At 45.4% G+C, this 20,554-nt stretch overlaps 1 protein-coding gene across 1 annotated transcript; it reads right to left on the bottom strand.

Moving 5' to 3' along the window:
* Nucleotides 1-1,101: 1,101 nt before the first annotated feature.
* Nucleotides 1,102-19,161, bottom strand: LOC124118395. Its single transcript, XM_048399353.1, has 15 exons — nucleotides 18,883-19,161; nucleotides 17,952-18,251; nucleotides 15,552-15,797; nucleotides 13,366-13,447; nucleotides 12,526-12,590; nucleotides 11,219-11,295; nucleotides 10,359-10,446; nucleotides 9,309-9,382; nucleotides 8,336-8,372; nucleotides 7,621-7,718; nucleotides 7,272-7,397; nucleotides 3,778-3,929; nucleotides 3,121-3,256; nucleotides 2,186-2,313; nucleotides 1,102-1,817 (listed from the first exon to the last, which is right to left on the bottom strand). Exons 1-15 carry the CDS (start codon nucleotides 18,986-18,988, stop codon nucleotides 1,529-1,531), a joined length of 2,004 nt encoding a protein of 667 aa, XP_048255310.1. The 5' UTR covers nucleotides 18,989-19,161; the 3' UTR covers nucleotides 1,102-1,528.
* Between the last annotated feature and the right edge of the window lie 1,393 nt (nucleotides 19,162-20,554).

Raw genomic sequence — 20,554 nt, 5'->3', positions numbered from 1 at the left:
GAGATTCCCATCTCCCACCAGCTGTGAACTTTCATTCCGACGTGAAGTAATAATAAGTTTTCGTATATCAAATTCCCCCGTCGCTGTGAAAAAATAAGCCCCGGTGTGATAACAAAAAGTAGAGGATATTTCATGTGTCGCGTGAAATATCATATATCTCTCATCGAGTGACGGGGGCACGGGTTGCCCAGTCGTTTAAGGCGCCGCGATTCGCTGTGCAGAGTTGCGTCCCCTGGACACGCCAGAAACCTATGATTGTGGGTTCGAATCCCTATTCACCCCGATTATGTTTCTAGGTTTGTCAGCACCATACCCGTGCTCGTGGGTTTCACCGAAGTGGTAAACGTCTGAGACCTGCATCATTTCGGGCTTTCTTCCCACATTAAGCTGACACGCCGTGATATAACTGGAATACTGTTAAAAGCGGCGTAAACCCAACTCACTCACTCATCGAGTGACAGGGAAAGGAGATATTTTCACGAGTGGCGTACGAGTCACTCGATAAGAGAAACGTGATATTTCACGAGACACAAGGAATATTCTATTTATTATATACTTTTTGTGCAGTTATTTACCGGAATATTAAATTATTTCATTACAAATGTTAAACCTTGAAACGTAAATTCTCCCTACCTTTCACATAGGGACGGTTTACCATCCCTTGTATTTGCGATTTAAAAAGTAGTTTCGTGTTGGCAAAATCTTAAAACATATATACAAAAGTATCCAAAAATATTTAGGGTCACGAAAATTCTTTATCATACATTTAGATATGATTATATACAAAATCAACAAAACATATTCTTGAAAACTTGGAGACCGCTGTTGGAAGCGAAAGAATACTCGCTGGTCAAGTAACAAATATGGCGCTTTGCGAAACGAACAGTCTCGATTGACGAGTTAAATGAGAAATGTACAATTTATAACGAAAGATTTTCGAGAGAATAACAAACGGCAAAGAAGTGTTATTAACTCCATAAAAGACCATCTGTCATTATTTTGCTTTGTTGAATGTGGAACTAACGTAAAAAGGACGTCAACAGTTTGTGTACGGGCTTGACATTTACACTAAAGGGAGACAATTTAAGGGGAGGTAACTCTTGTATAACAATAGTTCCGTCAACGTGTTACTGCAGTGAAATATCAAGTGTTAGGTTCACTGCAATGAAAATATCACTTTACACTTCAGAAAAACCAGTCTTTCACACTGAAGTCTATAATAAAACCAGATGAGATTGATCTTTCTTCAGCTATGTTTATTAAATATTTGTTAGCAAAGTAACTCAATCTACGTCATAAATAAATTATTAAAGACTGATAGCAAAAGTTTTAAAACTTTAAAATGTTATAGAATAAGTTACACAACATCAGTTTATTTTGTTTTTAAAACACATACAAGAAATGGATGGCCTTAAACGAAATTTACCAATACGGTGCACTGCCCTACTTATCACCACACACGCACAGTATGAACAAAATATGTATTCAAGGAACTCTGGAATATGTGGCAGAACGAAACAGTGACTTGTCACTCGTAACCTGTCTCCTGTACCCTGTCACTTGTACCTAACAGAGGCGACACCCAACTCATCCTTCCTCCCTCGTCGTCCGTCTTCTCTTCCGGGCTCCTCTCCTCGCTTGTATTGTCTGTTTCACTAGGCAGCAAGGGCATTGTTTCACAGACCACGTCACAGACGTCGGGGAGAGAGGCCGCATCTCCACTTCTTTGTTGAAGCTGACGTGCCCAGTGATGGGGAACATTTTCATACAGAACATCTTCTTCATCACTGTCAATGGATGAAATGTCCATATTGACCCTAAAATCAAAATCAGCTGTACAGTATAATATTTTGCATTTAACTCACTCACTCACTCACTCACTCACTCACTCGCCCACTCGCTCGCTCGCTCACCCACCCATACACCCACCCTTCCACTCACTCACTCAGTCACTCACTCAGTCACTCACTCACTCACTCACTCACTCACTCACCCACCCACCCACCCACAAACCCACCCACCCACCCACACACACACTCACTCACCCACCCACCCACCAACCCACTCACACACACACTCACTCACTCACCCACCCACCCACCCACCCACTCACTCACTCACTCACCCACCCAACCAACCACCCACCCACTCACTCACCCACTCACTCACTCACTCACTCACTCACCTGTGCGTATTATTAAGCCGGTTCCAGCATGTCTCACACTGGATGTGTACTGGCTCGATGGGGCGAGTCAAGGTCTGTTCACATTGCAAGGCATCCAGGAGAATGCTGTGTATGAATATATACTGCTCCTGAAAATACATCACACAAACTCAAACTTTCGAAATTTAAACGTGTCTCTTGAATAAACATACAAAGTGTTAAGGTTGTACTTCAGGAATACAACATGCATATTGATCCTGCACCGATATTAATAGGGTCAGGACAAAGTAAAACACATGGTCAACATTTGATAATGTCGTTAATGACAGCAATTAAAAGTCCATGTCAGCATTAACATTGGAACATTTTTATCCCGTTTGTTTTCTGTTAGAAGTAACGTAATAATATTATTGACTTTATAACGATTGTGGAGACTAAACAGTTATGCTAAATTTCTGCACACTAGGGTCAACATATATTAAGGAAGTAAAATGGGAAGAAAAACATAGTCTACCGTTGACCTTGCCCTGTAGAGGGGCGTCACAGCAATGTTTGCTGCATGCATAACCATTGGTCACCTTCTACCTCTGGTTGTACCAACAGTGTCACAGGCGAGAAATCTTGTGTAACGTATGTGGTCAAAGGATTCCCGTGATATTATTCTTAAGGCGTGATGTGGTTTTAAACGTGAACAAAAACGTGAAACACTCTTGATACCTCTTCCTTGTTTCACAAAGAACATTGCATGCCACTAACATATCTCGAAGGATTTTTATTCGAATAACCTCCCTTGATTTGGGATTAATGCTGTTTGTTTGTTGTTTAACGCCACACTCAGCAATATTCCAGCTATACGACGGCGGATCTGCAGATGCAACGCCAGAAAGGCAGACTATGTCATAAGTTAGCTGGACTTTCAGTCAGACATTCTAGTAATCTTTCAGTAATAAACTAACTTTTGTCTGAACCATTTTCATCCTCTCCCTACGGAAGTGTTGCACACAGTTGAAGATACAGACTCGACCCTCGCTCCTCGCCTGGTCGAGTAAGTAGTCCAACGCTAAGAAAGTGCCAGTCCGTCCAACACCTGCACTGTATGGGGCAAGAAACACAATGAATACTTTGATAGGCATTTAGAAGTCGGACAAGCAACACAATGAATTCTTTGATGTGCGTCATTTCAGAGCTCATTCTTGCTTCACCATTCACCTGATGAAGGAACAAGAAGTGGCTCTAAAACGTCTTACAAAGAATAAAATAAGTTGCTTTCAATTAAAACGTGTCATATATTCAACACAATACATTGCTTCAGCAAAAACGAACCTGCATATTCGTCAAATCCATTACTGTGTAAAAAGTGTGGATCGTACATATTGATAACAAACGTCAATGCCATACTTCATTTGACCGAAGAACTATTTCAAATATATTAATTCAAGAACCTTGAATCATTGCAAGTTACCAATTCTGACGACAGGTGTGAGCATATGCTGCCGCCACACAAGTTAAGGGCAATGCCATCGTTAACGATTAAGTTGTGTTTGTCTACTAATAAGATACATACGTTTTTCTTATTGTACGTGAAATGGATATTTGGAATAAATATCTGTTACCTGCAGTGAACCACTAATGGCCCTGACAGTGGTAGTGCCGTGTCCTTCACTACATTGTGGAAGTGTAATAGTGCTGAAGTGTCACTGGGAACCCCGTGGTCGGGCCACTGTGTGAAGTGGAACTGCTTGATCATTCTTGTCTCTGTACCTTCCTGTAATGACATAAAACAGCAACGTTTCAACCGGTGCGGAGAGCTCACTTGCATTACATTGCTAGGGGCGGATCCATAGGTTGTAGGTATAATTTGTACTATATGGCTAGTGAGTGGAAGGTGTAGCTATCCCGCCTACTATATGCCCAGGGTGTGGAGGGTGTAGCTATCCCGCCTACTATAGCACCAGGGGGTGGAGGGCGTAGCCTTCCCGCCTACTATAGCACCGGGGGTGGAGGGTATTGCTATCCCGCCTACTATAGGACCAGGGGGTGGAGGGTGTAGCTATCCCGCCTACTATAGGACTAGGGGGTGGAGGGTGTAGCTATCCAGCCTACTATAGCACCAGGGGGTGGAGGGTGTAGCTATCCCGCCTACTATAGGACCAGGGGGTGGAGGGTGTAGCTATCCCGCCTACTATAGCACCAGGGGGTGGAGGGTATTGCTATCCCGCCTACTATAGGGCCAGGGGGTGGATGGTGTAGCTATCCCGCCTACTATAGGACTAGGGGGTGGAGGGTGTAGCTATCCCACCTACTATAGGACCAGGGGGTGGAGGGTGTTGCTATCCCGCCTACTATATGACCAGGGGATGGAGGGTGTAGCTATCCCGCCTACTATAGTACCAGGGGGTGGAGGGTGTAGCTATCCCGCCTACTATAGCACCAAGGGGTGGAGGGTGTAGCTATCCCGCCTACTATAGGACCAGGGGGTGGAGGGTGTAGCAATCCCGCCTACTATAGGACCAGGGGGTGGAGGGTGTAGCTATCCCGCCTACTATAGGACCAGGGGGTGGAGGGTGTAGCTATCCCGCCTACTATAGCACCAGTGGGTGGAGGGTGTAGCTATCCCGCCTACTATAGGACTAGGGGGTGGAGGGTATTGCTATCCCGCCTACTTTAGGACCAGGGGATGGAGGATGTAGCTATCCCACCTACTATAGGACCAGGGGGTGGAGGGTGTAGCTATCCCGCCTACTATAGTACCAGGGGGTGGAGGGTGTAGCTATCCCGCCTACTATAGGACCAGGGGGTGGAGGGTGTTGCTATCCCGCCTACTATAGGACCAGGGGGTGGAGGGTGTAGCTACCCCGCCTACTATAGGACCAGGTGGTGGAGGGTGTAGCTATCCCGCCTACTATAGCACCAGGGGGTGGAGGGTGTAGCCTTCCCGCCTACTATAGCACCAGGGGGTGGAGGGTATTGCTATCCCGCCTACTATAGGACCAGGGGGTGGAGGGTGTAGCTATCCCGCCTACTATAGGACTAGGGGGTGGAGGGTGTAGCTATCCCGCCTACTATAGGACCAGGGGGTGGAGGGTGTAGCTATCCCGCCTACTATAGGACTAGGGGGTGGAGGGTGTAGCTATCCCGCCTACTATAGCACCAGGGGGTGGAGGGTATTGCTATCCCGTCTACTATAGGACCAGGGGGTGGAGGGTGTAGCTATCCCACCTACTATAGGACCAGGGGGTGGAGGGTGTAGCTATCCCGCCTTCTATAGTACCAGGGGGTGGAGGGTGTAGCTATCCCGCCTACTATAGGACCAGGGGGTGGATGGTGTTGCTATCCCGCCTACTATAGGACCAGGGGGTGGAGGGTGTAGCTACCCCGCCTACTATAGGACCAGGTGGTGGAGGGTGTAGCTATCCCGCCTACTATAGGACCAGGGGGTGGGGGGTGTAGCTATCCAGCCTACAAAAGGACCAGAGGGTGGAGGGTGTAGCTATCCCGCCTACTATAGGACCAGGGGGTGGAGGGTGTAGCTATCCCGCCTACTATAGGACCAGGGGGTGGATGGTGTTGCTATCCCGCCTACTATAGGACCAGGGGGTGGAGGGTGTAGCTACCCCGCCTACTATAGGACCAGGTGGTGGAGGGTGTAGCTATCCCGCCTACTATAGGACCAGGGGGTGGGGGGTGTAGCTATCCAGCCTACAAAAGGACCAGAGGGTGGAGGGTGTAGCTATCCCGCCTACTATAGGACCAGGGGGTGGGGGGTGGGGGGGGGGGGGGGGGGGGGGGTGGGGGTGTGTAGCTATCCCGCCTACAAAAGGACCAGAGGGTGGAGGGTGTAGCTATTCCGCCTACTATAGGACCAGGGGGTGGAGGGTGTAGCTATCCCGCCTACTATAGGACCAGGTGGTTGAGGGTGTTGCTATCCCGCCTACTATAGGACCAGGGGGTGGAGGGTGTAGCTATCCCGCCTACTATAACACCAGGGGGTGGAGGGTGTAGCTATCCCGCCTACTATAGGACCAGGTGGTGGATGGTGTATCTATCCCGCTTACTATAGGACCAGGGGGTGGAGGGTGTAGCTATCCTGCCTACTACATGAACAGGGGATGGAGGGTGTAGCTATCCCGCCTACTATAGGACCAGGGGGTGGAGGGTGTAGCTATCCCGCCTACTATAGCACCAGGGGGTGGAGGGTCTAGGTAACCTAACCACTATCTGGCCAGGGGGTGGAGGGTCTAGGTAACCTAACCACTATCTGGCCAGGGGTTGGAGAGCGTAGATAACCCAACGCCTACATCGCCAGGGTGTAGAGTTTGTAGGTAACCCAATTTCTATATGGCCAGTGGATGGAAGGTGTAGGTAACCCAATGAGTATATGGCCAGGGATTGGAGGTTGAAGCTGCCCGACCTACTATATGGCAGATGGTCAGAATCGGAGGGTGTAGGTCACCTGTCATCCAGATTGCCACGGAGCGGAGGGTGTTGGTCACCGAACTTCCAGAAGGCCAGGTGTCCAGGGAGCCCAGAAAATAGGTCACCTACCCTCCATATGGCCAGGAACCTTCCAAATGGTCACCTACGTTACAAAGGCCACGGGGCGGAGGGTGTGGGTCGCCTACCTTCTAGGTGTTCAGGGAGCGGAGGGTGTAGGTCACCTACCTTCTAGGTGTTCAGGGAGCGGAGGGTGTAGGTCACCTACCTTCTAGGTGTTCAGGGAGCGGAGGGTGTAGGTCACCTACCTTCTAGGTGTTCAGGGAGCGGAGGGTGTAGGTCACCTACCTTCTAGGTGTTCAGGGAGCGGAGGGTGTAGGTCACCTACCTTCTAGGTGTTCAGGGAGCGGAGGGTGTAGGTCACCTAACTTCTAGCTGTTCAGGGAGCGGAGGGTGTAGGTCACCTAACTTCCAGATGGCCAGGAAGCGCTTGGTGTAGGTCACCTACCTTCCAGATCGCCATTGAGCGGACGGGTGTAGGTCACCTAACTTCAAGGTGTTTAGGGAGCGGAGGGTGTAGGTCACCTAACTTCCAAATGGCCAGGAGGCGGACGGGTGTTTCAGGTCACCTACCTTCCATATGAACACGAAGCGCTGGGTGTAGGTCACCTACCTTCCAGATCGCCATTGAGCGGAGGGTGTAGGTCTCGTAGACCTCCTCTTTCGCGCACTGAACACTTATACTGCCGTACATCGTGGACTCAGAGCTGCAGAATGGCCAGTACATGTAGCACTTCAACTGAGAGAATGCATGATATATATATGTATACATAGGGTTATTAATGTAGTAGTACTATTATTTGCTCATAATACTTAATGTGCTGATATCATGGTGAGTAAAGATTTCTGTATCGGCAGTCCAAAATATATTTGTACATGAACGTCGTCGATATCATCACTTCATGGTTGGAGACGTCTTGATTATTATTTTTTTGCCAGAAGCTGACATAATGTATTCTGACCTTCCCCGACTCCATGAGGTTAGTAACCATGACAATCTTGGCGGTGTTGAGTTGCCATATCATCCTCCAGAAGTCGTTCTTTGTGTGTTCCAAGGGCCCTGTAGAAAGGTTTTCAAGGCTATCTATAGCAAATACGTTGCATGTCATTCCATGGCATTTGATTGGTTAACCAAGAGATCTGCCTTGTCCTTATGTTTTAATTCACCAAACAATAATTAAATCACGCCCACTGTCGGACTTTTGATTCTTGATGTGCCGATAATGGAATGGGCGGGGCTTGAGTTGCATTATTGCGCTAAATGATGTCCCCGATTTCGTACTTTTGGTTTTTTGTGTTAATGGTGAAATAAGCAGTCTGTCAAGTTATTATTGTTGACGTATTTATTCATATGAATTGAATTTATATGTTTTAGCGTTTGTGGAGTTAGAAACGTTAAAACCTGTTAACACGTTTACACGAGGCCATAAACGCAAGAAATATTGAAATGAATTCGTAACTATATCCATATAAAAGCGAAAAAAGAATTCCCGTAATGATAAGAGTTCGTTGTTCTGTTCCGATTGACATGTGTATTGGCATAGTCATATTGAACTAAGAAGCCATTTGAATGTTGACTTAGTAGGATATACACGAGTATGTCAATTGGCAGTATTATTATATGCGTGGAGATGAGGAAGAAAGTAGTTTACGAAACCCATGAAAGTCTCCACGTACCTTGGGTTGCAACATAACGGGTCTGGTCCATGTATCCCTGTCGGGGAGAGAGTCTCCATGAGTAACTGTGTAACTCCCAATACATTATTAAGCGAGTTTTGTTGAGCTGTGAGCATTATTCTAGTAATATCAGACCGCCTCCGTGGTCCAGTGGTAGAGCGTCCGCCCGGAGAGCGGATGGTCTGGGGTTCGGTCCCCGACCGCGTCATACCAAAAGATGTTAAAAGATGGTACTTGCTGTTACCCTGTCTGGCGTCTGTCATTGTGTGGGGCGGCATCAGTCATAACCATCGAACAGAGCTCCATGTTTGTCGTGGAAGAGTTAATGCCCTTTACTACAGGAATACCATATTGGCAAATCACGTCATCCCATTCTTTCATCAGCACCAGGATATGCACACCTTCCAGCAAGATAATGAGGAGCGCACACAGCACGTGTTTCAACACAGTACCCAGCGAACAATAATGTGCCTCTGCTTCCATGGCCAGCCCTGTCACCCGATCTGTCGCCAATTGAACATCTATGGGGTTACCTGGGTCAACGCCTCTCACGTCGTCCGCAAGTACAGAACCTGAGAGAACTTGAAGATACACTACGTCAAGAGTGGAATGCCCCAGAACACTATTCGCAGACTTATTTGATCAATGAAAAGACGTTGCATGGCCTGTGTTGCTGCCAATGGCGGACATACCAGATATTGTTTTTTCATTTTAACCCTATGTGTCTTCCTTACACTGATGACGTAATTGTAATTACTGTGTGGTATTCCTGTTTCCTTTGTCGTCTTTTTTTAATAATCCGTCTATGTCTGTTCTAATCAAAATCGGTCATTGCTCAAGTTGTTTTTGTAATATTTCAAGATTTATTGCTGGTGCGTTTTCAATGCTGTTCAGTATAAATACGAGAACCACACTAAATACAAGAACCACACAAAATCTAATAAGAACCAAACTAAATTGTTTCATAACTTACATCTATGTAAGAGGCGTTGATGTAGTCACTGTCATCTTCATTTTCAATCTCAAGGGGCACTCGTGTAGCATCAACTGTAAACACCAAAAATAACATCTTATGCTGTTTTTGTGTCAGGATTGAACTGTTTCTCTGCAATAACGGCGATAACAGTAGCAGTTGGTCGGACACACGTGTGCAACAAGCAAATGGGACATGCATTTTATCAGATATCTATCCGCCATGTCTGTTTGATGCTAATGTTAAGGAGCACGTGACATGGAGACTATTTCGAAAATAGGGTCATAAAGCTGACCAACATCAGAGACAAGTACTCCGTGTGAATCTGTATGTTTTAGATAAGATTAAACCTCGAAATTGAATGTGAAATTGAAAACGTCAGCGCCAGAGACAACCAGTCTCGATTATCCACCAAAACAGACTCAATTTGGCGCAGAGGTGAGGTGAGGTGAAATGGGGTTTAACGTCGCGTCCAAGATTATTGCACTTATATAGTGACGTGCATGTACGTGTGTGTGTTTGTGTGGCTGCTTGTACTAGTCCGGAATGATGCCGATTTATAGTGCTAGCTCACTGAAATACCATGCCGCAGTTTAACATGAATACCCCACTCAGACACAGTATACTGATTCCGAGCCGACCAGTCCTTGCTTTAGCCCCTTAATGCCGAGCGCCAGACAGGGTAACAACAAGTACCATCTTTTAACGTCTTTTGGTATGACGCGGCCGGAGATCGAACCCCTGGTCTTCCGCTCTCCGGGCGGACGCTCTACCACTAGACCACGGAGGCGGTCCGATTTGGCGCAGAAGCCCAAACAGTGAACATTATAATTATGAATCGCTGACAAAATGGTGATAACACCTGGAGTTCGCGAAAAGGATCAGCAATTCATAGATATCCATAAACTCCAATTTCGAACATTTACTCAAAGTAGAAGTTCCATAACGAACCGCAAGATTCTACCTATCTAAGATTGATTAAAGTAAGTATAATTTTCTTTTGTAAAATGACTCAAAATAAAGAGTACAGCAGGATATATAATTACATACATGGCAGGATATCTTTGTATCTGTTCTTCCCTTCGTTTTCGTCCAAGGAGGCACAATTTACTGGTTTTATATTTGAAGAAGGCAGTTTCTAAAACAGAAACATAATAGCTTTTATGCGAGTGGTGTTTAAAGCCGCAGACAGTGATATGTCATGGAGAAAAATGCTTGAATATTGACTTGGCAAAAGTTGGTCGGATTTGAGACACAGAATCAGCCAAGTCATACAACACTCCCCGATCTATATATTAGGGAGTTCCATGTGCAGGGATGTACCTTAAGGTCCTGGGTGCCGTTGTACAAACCAACCTTAACGCTACGACTGTCGTAAGTCTATGTTATGGTATGGAAGTTACGATCACCTTAGCGCTAAGATCGCTTCGCACAACGGCACCCGGGTGTGAGGTTCGAATCGCACATCCATCCTATGGTAAGACCCCTCGCTGATAAACATCATATTTGCACCAAGGACGTAAGCCTCCAAATTTTAGCAGCGTTAACCACAGACCACCCACTCGCCATATAGCATCACATTATTTATTTATCGTACGGTTGAGTGAGTGTGTGAGTTGGATTTAACGCCGCATTTAACAATATTCCAGTTATATCACGACGTGTCAGCTTAATGTGGCAGGAAAGACCGAAGTGATGCAGGTCTAAGACGTTTACCACTTCGGTGAAACCAACGAGCTGGTATGGTGCTGACAAACCTAGAAACATAATCAGGGCGAACCGGGATTTGAACCAACAATCATAGGTTTCTGGCGTGCCCAAGGGACGCAAATCTGCGGCAATTAGACGACTGGGCCACCCGTGCCCCCCGTACGGTTGAAGATGTATTCAGAGCCTTGAAGTATACCTACTTTAAACTCCCCCTCCATGACCTCCTTCGACGTGTCCCCGTTCAGCTCATCACACATGTCCCCGCCTAGTGTATAGACTGGAAGATGGACATATGATTATTATGTGCCGAATGCACACTTAGGTTGCATGTATACCTCCGTTTGCAGAATTTTCGTCTTATCCTAATGTTAAGTCTCGTTATGTGTCTTACATTTCCGGTCACGAAGACACGCAGATTAACATGTATGTAACTTCGAAAACAGTAAAATCCCATAACATGCAGTAAATCCCAGTTACATGACACCTGTCATCTCCCCGGGGCAAGGGCGTTAACTGTCTATTAAAGTACAGTTTCTAACCTTGCCGAACTAGGCTGGAATTCAGGAGTTACATTTTGGCTGCATTAATGAGTCTATGCATGGTCCAATCAAAATCGCGTAACGAACTAGTCACATGTTTCGTGAACAACATAGATTTCAACATGCAGATTTCGGTCGACTGCAGGATTTGCAAAGCATGTGTACTGTCGACTGGGCGTTGACAGATATTTTGCAAACCTTTTCATGTTTTTAATCAAGGTGCTCGAGTGATCTTGATGCACTTCGCGAGGTAAGACCCGTTTTATTACAATATAGATATTGTTTATCGATCCGATCGTCTTAATTGGGCGCCGCCATTTTGTTTGAGGCCAATGCAAGTGATATGAGAGGGGAATCTGATTGGTCAAAAGGAGGGACGTAGAAGGGACATAACTCGTTATAGCCACTGGTGGCGCTACGATCGAGCCTGGAAATTCCATCCTAGTTCGGCAAGGGTGGAAACTGGACTTGCCTCAGGAGGATGGACACATGTAACACTGTCCTGTCCAGATATGAAGCCAAGGAAGTCGATGTAAGTGGTATTCCATGATGAAACTTCACATGAAATAGGCATAGTTCTGAACTACCTTCCACATGCACATAAAGGAAACTACGTTTATAACAAACACGCTTATAACGAACTGACGGATATAACGAACTTACCTTTTGTCCCGACTTTTTGCTGTAGTTATGCTGTATATATGCTTGTGACGAACTACGGTTATTACGAACTAAAATTTGTGGTCCCTTTGAGTTCGTTATAACCTTAGTTTACTGTATTGTGTTCAATTGGACCTCGAACATGGTTTGAAATTAAATTTTGTACAAATAACTTTATTAAATACATTTTATCCCTTTGGTGAAAAGATCCTTTGATTGGGTCAAAATTAGGTATAAGGAACTCTCAAAAGTCATACTAACACCACATCGATTAGTTTAGATCGATTTTCTATTGGCTATATTCTTACCCGAACACGATGTGTATGTTGGATTAGGAGTTCCTTTTTGGTTCTGCTGTCTTCCTTTGCGTCGCCTTTGTTTGAAAATAAAAGGCACATGGTATTCTTATGCATGTCGTGAAATCCGCAAGATGGGCGTGGATGATAAATAAACAAGACAACGTAAAGCTCGATCCCTTCTTCGTTGCGGGGTGGGTACTGTTGAGCGTGACACGCATCGGGCTGACGATAAAAGTTCCATAAATGGTTTCAGGGACCAACATGGAAAGACATACCCTTAATAACATGTTCCCTACTTTACGGTGCCTTGATGGTAAACGGTCATTCGTCACCACTCGCCCCTTTCCGTAACTAGCAAGAAGACTCATCCCTCTATCGATGAATATAATGTGCGAAAATACGCCAAAGCAATCAGAATCCGCGTATGATTTCAATTTCTTCGTCAAAGAATCCCTCAGAAATAATTTTTGATTTTACATATGTCTTGCATCTAAAAATATACCCATGACACAGTTAAATGTGTTGAATCATACTGTATAACTCCGCATGTCCAGATGTGCTTTAAATTGCATCTGAAATATATAAAATATATGGGGAAATATATGTGAACCAACGAATTGACAATTGTTTTAGGTATGCCCGTTTACGCTAAGACGGAACCCGGTCGCAAAAATGGCCATGAGAGGGGAACGAGTCGCTATTCGGCTTGTCCCGGAATAACACGAGTTGGTCACGAACGGGTAAACGGAAAAGCATCCAATGAGGCTTTTATTAATGTTATTCTGCTTATGGGCGTGGTATTCTCTAATTGGAGTATCGGTGTATACACGAATACAATGAACTGCGCACCTTCTGTACACGATGACAACGAGGATGAGGATGGGGATGGCGACAAGTACAACATACGCGGCTTCAGCGTTGGCTCTTGTTGCTGAAACAAACGTGTTCATTATATACCAGTTGAAGGTCATGATCAAGTCACAGAATACATGCACAAATATATCCCGTATATATTGGCCTCTCGCTAACAGCTGTGGCTGTCTGCTGGTCATTTAAACAGTGATTCAGTATCTAAATATATTGTCTCAAACGCTTTGGAAGACAATGGCAAAATAAATGTGTGTGTGTCTGCGTATGTGTATGTGTGTGTCTGCGTTTGTCTATGTCTACCTGTCCATGTCTGCGTTTGTCTGTATGTGCGCGTATGTGTCTCTCTGTATGTGTGTCTGTGTCCGTGTGTATGTGTGTGTCTGCGTATGTATGTGTATGTCTGCGTCTAATTGTATGTGTGAGTCTGTGTGTCTGCGTCTGTGTATGCATTTGTGTGTGCGTATGTATGTGTGCGTCTGCGTCTAATTGTATGTGTGAGTCTGTGTGTCTGCGTCTGTCTGTGTATATGTGTGTGTCTGCGTCTGTGTATATATGTTTGTGTGTGTCTGCGTCTGCGAGTCTGTGTGCGAATCTATGTGTATTTACGTCTGTGTATTTGTGTGTCTTCGTCTTTGTGTATGTGTGCGTATTTGTGTGTGTGTGCCTGCGTCATGTGTATGTGTGTGTCTGCGTCTGTCTGTGTATGTGTATTTCTGCATCTGTGTGTATGTGTGAATATATGTGTGTATCTGCGTTTGTGTGTGTGTGTGTGTGTGTGTGTGCGTCTGTGTATATGTGTGTCTGCGTCTGTGTATGTGTGTACGTGTGTCTGCGTCTGTGTGTTTGTTACATTGTATATGCAAGTAATGCTATTAAATGTAAATTGTTTAGGCAATCGCATTGAACATATTCCTTTGCACATCTTCCAGAGGCCAGGGAGCTAACTGACTATAAAAGTCAAGTTCCTATCCTTGCCGAACTACGCTGGATTTTCGTGAATTTCGTGACTAGATTGGCTATTACGAGTTCTGTCCCTTCTATGTCCCTCCTATTGACCAATCCGATTCCACATCTCATATCACTTCAAACAAAATGGCGGCTCCCAGTCAAGACGATCTGATCGATAGTCAAGATCTATATTGTAGTTAAACGAGTCCTACCTCGCAAAAAAGCGTCAAACAACTTGAGCACTTTGATTATACACATGAAAAGATTTGGAAAATATCGATCGTAGCGTCACCAGTGGCTATTACGAGTTATGTCCATTCTATGTCCCTCCTAATGACAATCAAATTCCACCTCTCGTATCACTTGCATTTGCTTCAAACAAAATGACGGCGCCCAGTCAAGGCGATCTGATCAAAACCTATATTGTGATCAAACGGGTTTTACTTCGCGAAGTGCATCAAATCTCGTGAGCACCTTGATTAAAAACATGAAAGTATTTGGAAAGTATCTGTTTACGACGAGTAGGCGGTACACATGCTTTGCAAATCCTGCAACCGACCGAAATCTACACGGCGGTAGCTATGTTGTTTAGGAACCGTATGTCGATTTCGTTACGCGATTTTGACAGGACAATGCATAGACTCGTTAGTCCAGCCAAAGGACAACTCCGAAATTTCGGGCCAGTTTCGGGTGGAACCTCGACTTTTATAATCAGTTAACTCCCTTGTCTGGGGAAGATATCCTTTGCATCTATCTAACAGCCTTATATGCAGTCGACTTTCCGGACTCCACGCCCTGCTACATACTCCCTCGTCAACGGAAGGCACGTCCCGGGCCGCATAATAGGGTACTGAGGCTTATTTTGCTCAAATTTAATATGGACATGCACAGCCCGACGTAGGGCGCCAATGTAGCGGCCATAAAATTTCCGAGTCCCGTGATGGGATTCGAACCACGGACCTTCTGATCCGAGGTCGGACGCCTTGTCCACATGACCAAAGAGGTTAACCCCGTCAGCAAGCTGACAAGGTAAGGATGTCATCTGTTGGACGACTCCACGCCCTGCTACATGTACAACAATGTCATATGAATTAAATTATAAATTTGGGACGCTGGCAGTCTTCTAATCATCGAACTGCCAGTCAATGTCTTGAGTCTGTTTCCGGCATACAAAAGACATTATTACAGGCACAAGAAGGACGAAGGCCAAAAGAAACCCTCCAGACCCTGTAGGCCCTCCAGACCCTCTAGACCCTCTTGACCCTCCAGACCCTCTAGACCCTCCAGATCCTCTAGGCCCTCCAGACCCTCTAGACCCTCTTGACCCTCTAGACCCTCTTGATCCTCCAGACCCTCTAGACCCTCCAGACCCTCTAGACCCTCTTGATCCTCCAGACCCTCTAAGCCCTCCAGACCCTCTAGGCCCTCAAGACCCTTCAGACCCTCTAGACCCTCTAGACCCTCTAGTCAGAAGAATATTTGCCCCTCCTTCAATAGCATTTGGAACTGTACAAAGTGCAAACTAGTTTACACTCTGTTCTGTTGGAAAAAGCAAATTATACATTTAGGGGAACATGAAATATAAATGTAAATACAAAGTATTAAAGAACGAAGATAACATCCTGTGACGGAACGTTTGTGTCTGAAACCACTACCTTCAGTTTACACGTGCCTCACACCGTAGCGCCAAACACATCTGTAGATGTGATTTTGACACTTTAAAGGAAGGTCGATTAATCTCTGCGGACCATTATTTCTGTCAATTATTGATTAACTTTGCACTTCCCTGATAGGCGTGGTCGTGTCTGGCGACGTCGAAATGAATCTCAAGCCAATGACAACCTGAGATCACATGAGAGTTGACAGGTGTCACAATGACTGACCGAACCCAACTCCATATTGTGCAAAGAAGGTACCATCTGTACCATCGGGTCAACATACTGACACCCTTTGTTGTCTCCTTTGCAAGGCGTTTTCAGGACGAGAACGCCCTCGATCACCGTGCACTGATCGCCAATGCCCACCTCCAGCATCACCCTATACATAGAATGCCTGGAACATTATAGGGCGACGTGTACGTCAACGTCATAGGCCGCCGACCACGATGGCTGAACATGGCCAGGCGCTGCAAGAGGAGTGGGACAGGCTCCCACAAATCCCCCATAAGCAGTATGCTCGTCGAGTGAATGGATGTTAGACAAATCGTGGCGGTATTTCGCAATACTGATCCAGACACGTCACCTTTGAAATTTCCCAACTTCTCCCTATCGCGGGCGTTCATAACATCTACTGTCATACATCACTACAGGTTGTAATGTGTTCCCAATTTGTTCATTATTATCATGGAACTATTACTAAGAAACCAATATATGGTACGTTTTGGAAATTCTAAGTTATTTCTGAGTATTCCCTACCCTTTTGAAGAGTTTATTTAAGGAATGTGTGCTAATGGATGGGTATACAAACAGTAAGATGACTACACCAAGCGATCCTCCATGTTTCGTCATAAACAGTACTTAGTAAAACGAATTTGAATTTTGTATGAAACGCGATCCAAACGTTTCTACCATAACTGTCATAATACGAACACACCCACAACTGTATGCCACCAACAACTTTAATTATGATTCACTGTAACCCGCCCATATTAGAATGATAAATCCCTGTTACGCGACCATAACTGTCACAATACATCCATGTAACCCGACTATAACTGGCACAATACATCCCTGTGAACCGACCATAACTGTCACAATGCATCCCTGTAACGCGACCATAACTGTCACAATACATCACTGTAACGTGACTAAAACTATCACAGTACATCCCTGTAACCCGACTTTAACTGTCACAATACATCCATGTGAACGACTATAACTCTCACAATACATCCCCGTAAACCGACCATAACTGTCACAATACATCCCCGTAACCCGACTATAACTGTCACAATACATCCCTGTGAACGACTATAACTGTCACAATACATCCCTGTAACCGGCCATAACTGTCACAACTCACCCGGCTCTCATCACATTCACACTATGCACCTCTGTCACAAAACGTCCCCGTAACGCCCTCCTCAACAACTCCTTGTTTCTCGCCAGGCATTTGTGACAATAACACCCTGTACCCACCGACACCCGTCACAATGCGCCTCACCCGCCAACCACTCTCGCAGGTAGCCCCCGTGTGAACAGCCTGATGCCGTCACACTTGTTGTGAATCTGTAGCTCATTCATCGTTATAGAAACAGCAGTAAGTATACGTATGATGCACAGAAGTGTACTACCAACAACAATAAGCTAAAACGGATATAATTCATATTAGCGATTACTACGAAAGCCCGTTAGGACCATATTGGATTTTGTATTGGTAAGAGACTTTTAACAGCCGTAATTACGAGAAAAAAGTCGTAATTACGACTTTTCAAAACTCGTAATTACGAGAATAAAGTCGTCATTATGAAAACAAAACTCGTAATTACGAGAATAAAGTCGTCATTATGAAAACAAAAGTCGTAATTACGATTTTTCTCTCGTAATTACGACTTCTAAAAGAGAAAAAAACAAAATACTAATATGGTCGTAATGGGCTTTCGTAGATTACAACTTTACCACTTGACGTCCCCGTGTCTTTGTCACATCCATCTCTACAGTTGGGGGGACAGGTAACATCACACTTGTCCCCTGTGTAACCTGGCTCACAGCTGCCACACTCCCCCGTGTCTTTATCACATCCATCTCTACAGTTGGGGGGACAGGTAACATCACACTTGTCCCCTGTATAACCTGGCTCACAGCTGCCACACTCCCCCGTGATCCTATTACATCCATCTGTACAGTTGGAGGAACAAGGTGTTCTACAGTGTGGCCCGTAATACCGGGGATTCTGACACGGTCCTGTACAACCATCACCATAACGTTCTAACCAAGAATCCCAACGGATTATTCCATGTAGACTTTATGTTGATATGGCCCTCTTCAATCAGTTTCCGTATTCCAAAGTAAATAATCCCTGTCGTATTTCTAGTATCACAACTGTCACAACCCCCTCTCTTTGTGACACCAGCAAGTGCACAACATAACTACTTTCGATGTGTTTATTCCAATGTGGGATTGAAATGAATAAAATTATATGTGTACAACTTACCTGTCACGTTGCAACTGCCGTCTTGATTACATCCTTCCCTACAGGTGGTAGGACAGGAGATATTACAGTACTTCCCACTGTTCCCTGGGTTACAACCCTCACACTTTCCGATCTCCTTATCACATCCATCTCTACAGATGGAGGGACAGGTGTCATTACAGTTCTTCCCTCTGTAGCCCGACACGCAGCTGTCACACTCCCCCGTGTCTTTATCACATCCACCTCTACAGTTGGGGGGACAGGTAACATTACACTTGTCCCCTGTGTAACCTGGCGCACAGCTGTCACACTCCCCCGTGATCCTATTACATACATCTGTACAGTTGGAGGAACAAGATGTTCTACAGTGTGGACCGTAATACCGGGGATTCTGACACGGTCCTGTACAACCATCACCATAACGTTCACACTGTGTACAGGCTGTAGGACAGTTCACACCACAGTTATCTCCCTTCTTGCCGGCCACACATCCCTCTGTACACACAACACGGGTGTTGTCCATCTGACAGCTAATGTTGAGACAGGTGTCTGGACAGTCATGTTCACACTGTTTACCATAGAACCTGGAGTCCCGACACTGGAAACACTCTCCAGATGACGACACATTGACACAGCGAGGTAGACACACACCGTCAACACAGGTCACGTTTTTACCGTCACAGTTGCTGCATGGTGTGCTTGTTGGGGATGCTGTGATATAAATTGGTAGAACAATCATAGAAACACACATACATTGTTAAAAATGATATAACACATTTCTTAATAAAGCAAAATACATGCAAAGTAACTGTTATCGCCCTTTGGACAATGCACACTTTCTACACTCATTAAATCTGTTGTTCCTGATATCTTACTAAATGTTAAAGATAAACAGAGCGATTACTCTTGTCGAGATACACTGCCGGGGAAAAGAAAATATACACTTGAAAATTGGATTTAATCTAAAACTTACAAACGTTACATGGCTAAACACAGCCACTTGCTGTGACATAATCTTTGATGCGATGCAAGCAGTATGGCCTCTGATACCCGTATCAAATACATCACCATCGAATAACCATTTCTTGTTTGTATAATTATTTCCACCCTAAAACCCACATGAGCGTACACTTGCTTTTGCTGGCCAGCTAATTTCAAGTACAGTAAGGCGGTCGGGTAGCCGAGTGGTTAAAGCGTTCGCTCGTCACGCCGAAGACCCGGGTTCGAATCCCGTCATGGGTACAATGTGTGAAGCCCATTTCTGGTGTCCCCGGTCGTGATATTGCTGGAATATTGCTAAAAGCGGCGTAAAACCATATTCACTCACTCACTCAAGTACAGTATTTTACGTCATTAAATCTTACTGCATGGGAACCTTGGACCAATCAGGATGATTACAGCGGACAAGGTAGAGAGCCACGTGACCTGCATTCTATCCCCATGGACACGGCGTTGACCTGGATGATAAACAATACAGGGATGTTCCATGTACAGCCTTGTCTCCGCAGCAGCTCATACCGTGTATGCTGGAGAGGGGAGGGGTACAGGCGCCAGGTTACCTGCAACAGAGTCACACAGTCAAGTGTATCGGTGCTTTCTTATGGGAAACCTAATACCGATTTGGGCGGTGTTTATAGATTGACGACTGGTCCATAACTAAGAAAACGTACCATCGTGTCTGCTTGTGCCAAGTCTGTAACACAATAAATAGACCAGTAGTTCTCTCAAATCCGCTTAATGTGGGAGGAAAGCCCGAAGTGATGCAGATCTCAGACGTTTACCACTTCGGTGAAACCCACGAGCACGAGTGTGGTGCTGACAAACCTGGAAACATAATCGGGGAGAATCGTGATTCGAACCCAAAATCATAGGTTTCTGGCGTGCCCAAGGGACGCAGCTCTGCATAGCGAATCGCGGCGCCTAAGACGACTGGGCCATCCGTGCCCACGCTGTGTGTATGTAGTGTCTTTGAAGGCTGGTCAAAAGTTCTAACAAAACCAACAATTGTGAATGTGTTTTCGAACCCACATTGTCGCACAGCAGCCATTGCAAGTCGAGAGCTGTGAGAAGAGGCATTGTAATGAAGTAG

This window comes from Haliotis rufescens, unplaced genomic scaffold (genome assembly GCF_023055435.1).
Source record: "Haliotis rufescens isolate VD_foot unplaced genomic scaffold, xgHalRufe1.0.p SCAF_2, whole genome shotgun sequence".
Classification (NCBI taxonomy): Eukaryota; Metazoa; Mollusca; class Gastropoda; order Lepetellida; family Haliotidae; genus Haliotis; species Haliotis rufescens.
This window is presented reverse-complemented; position numbering and strand designations above follow the sequence as displayed.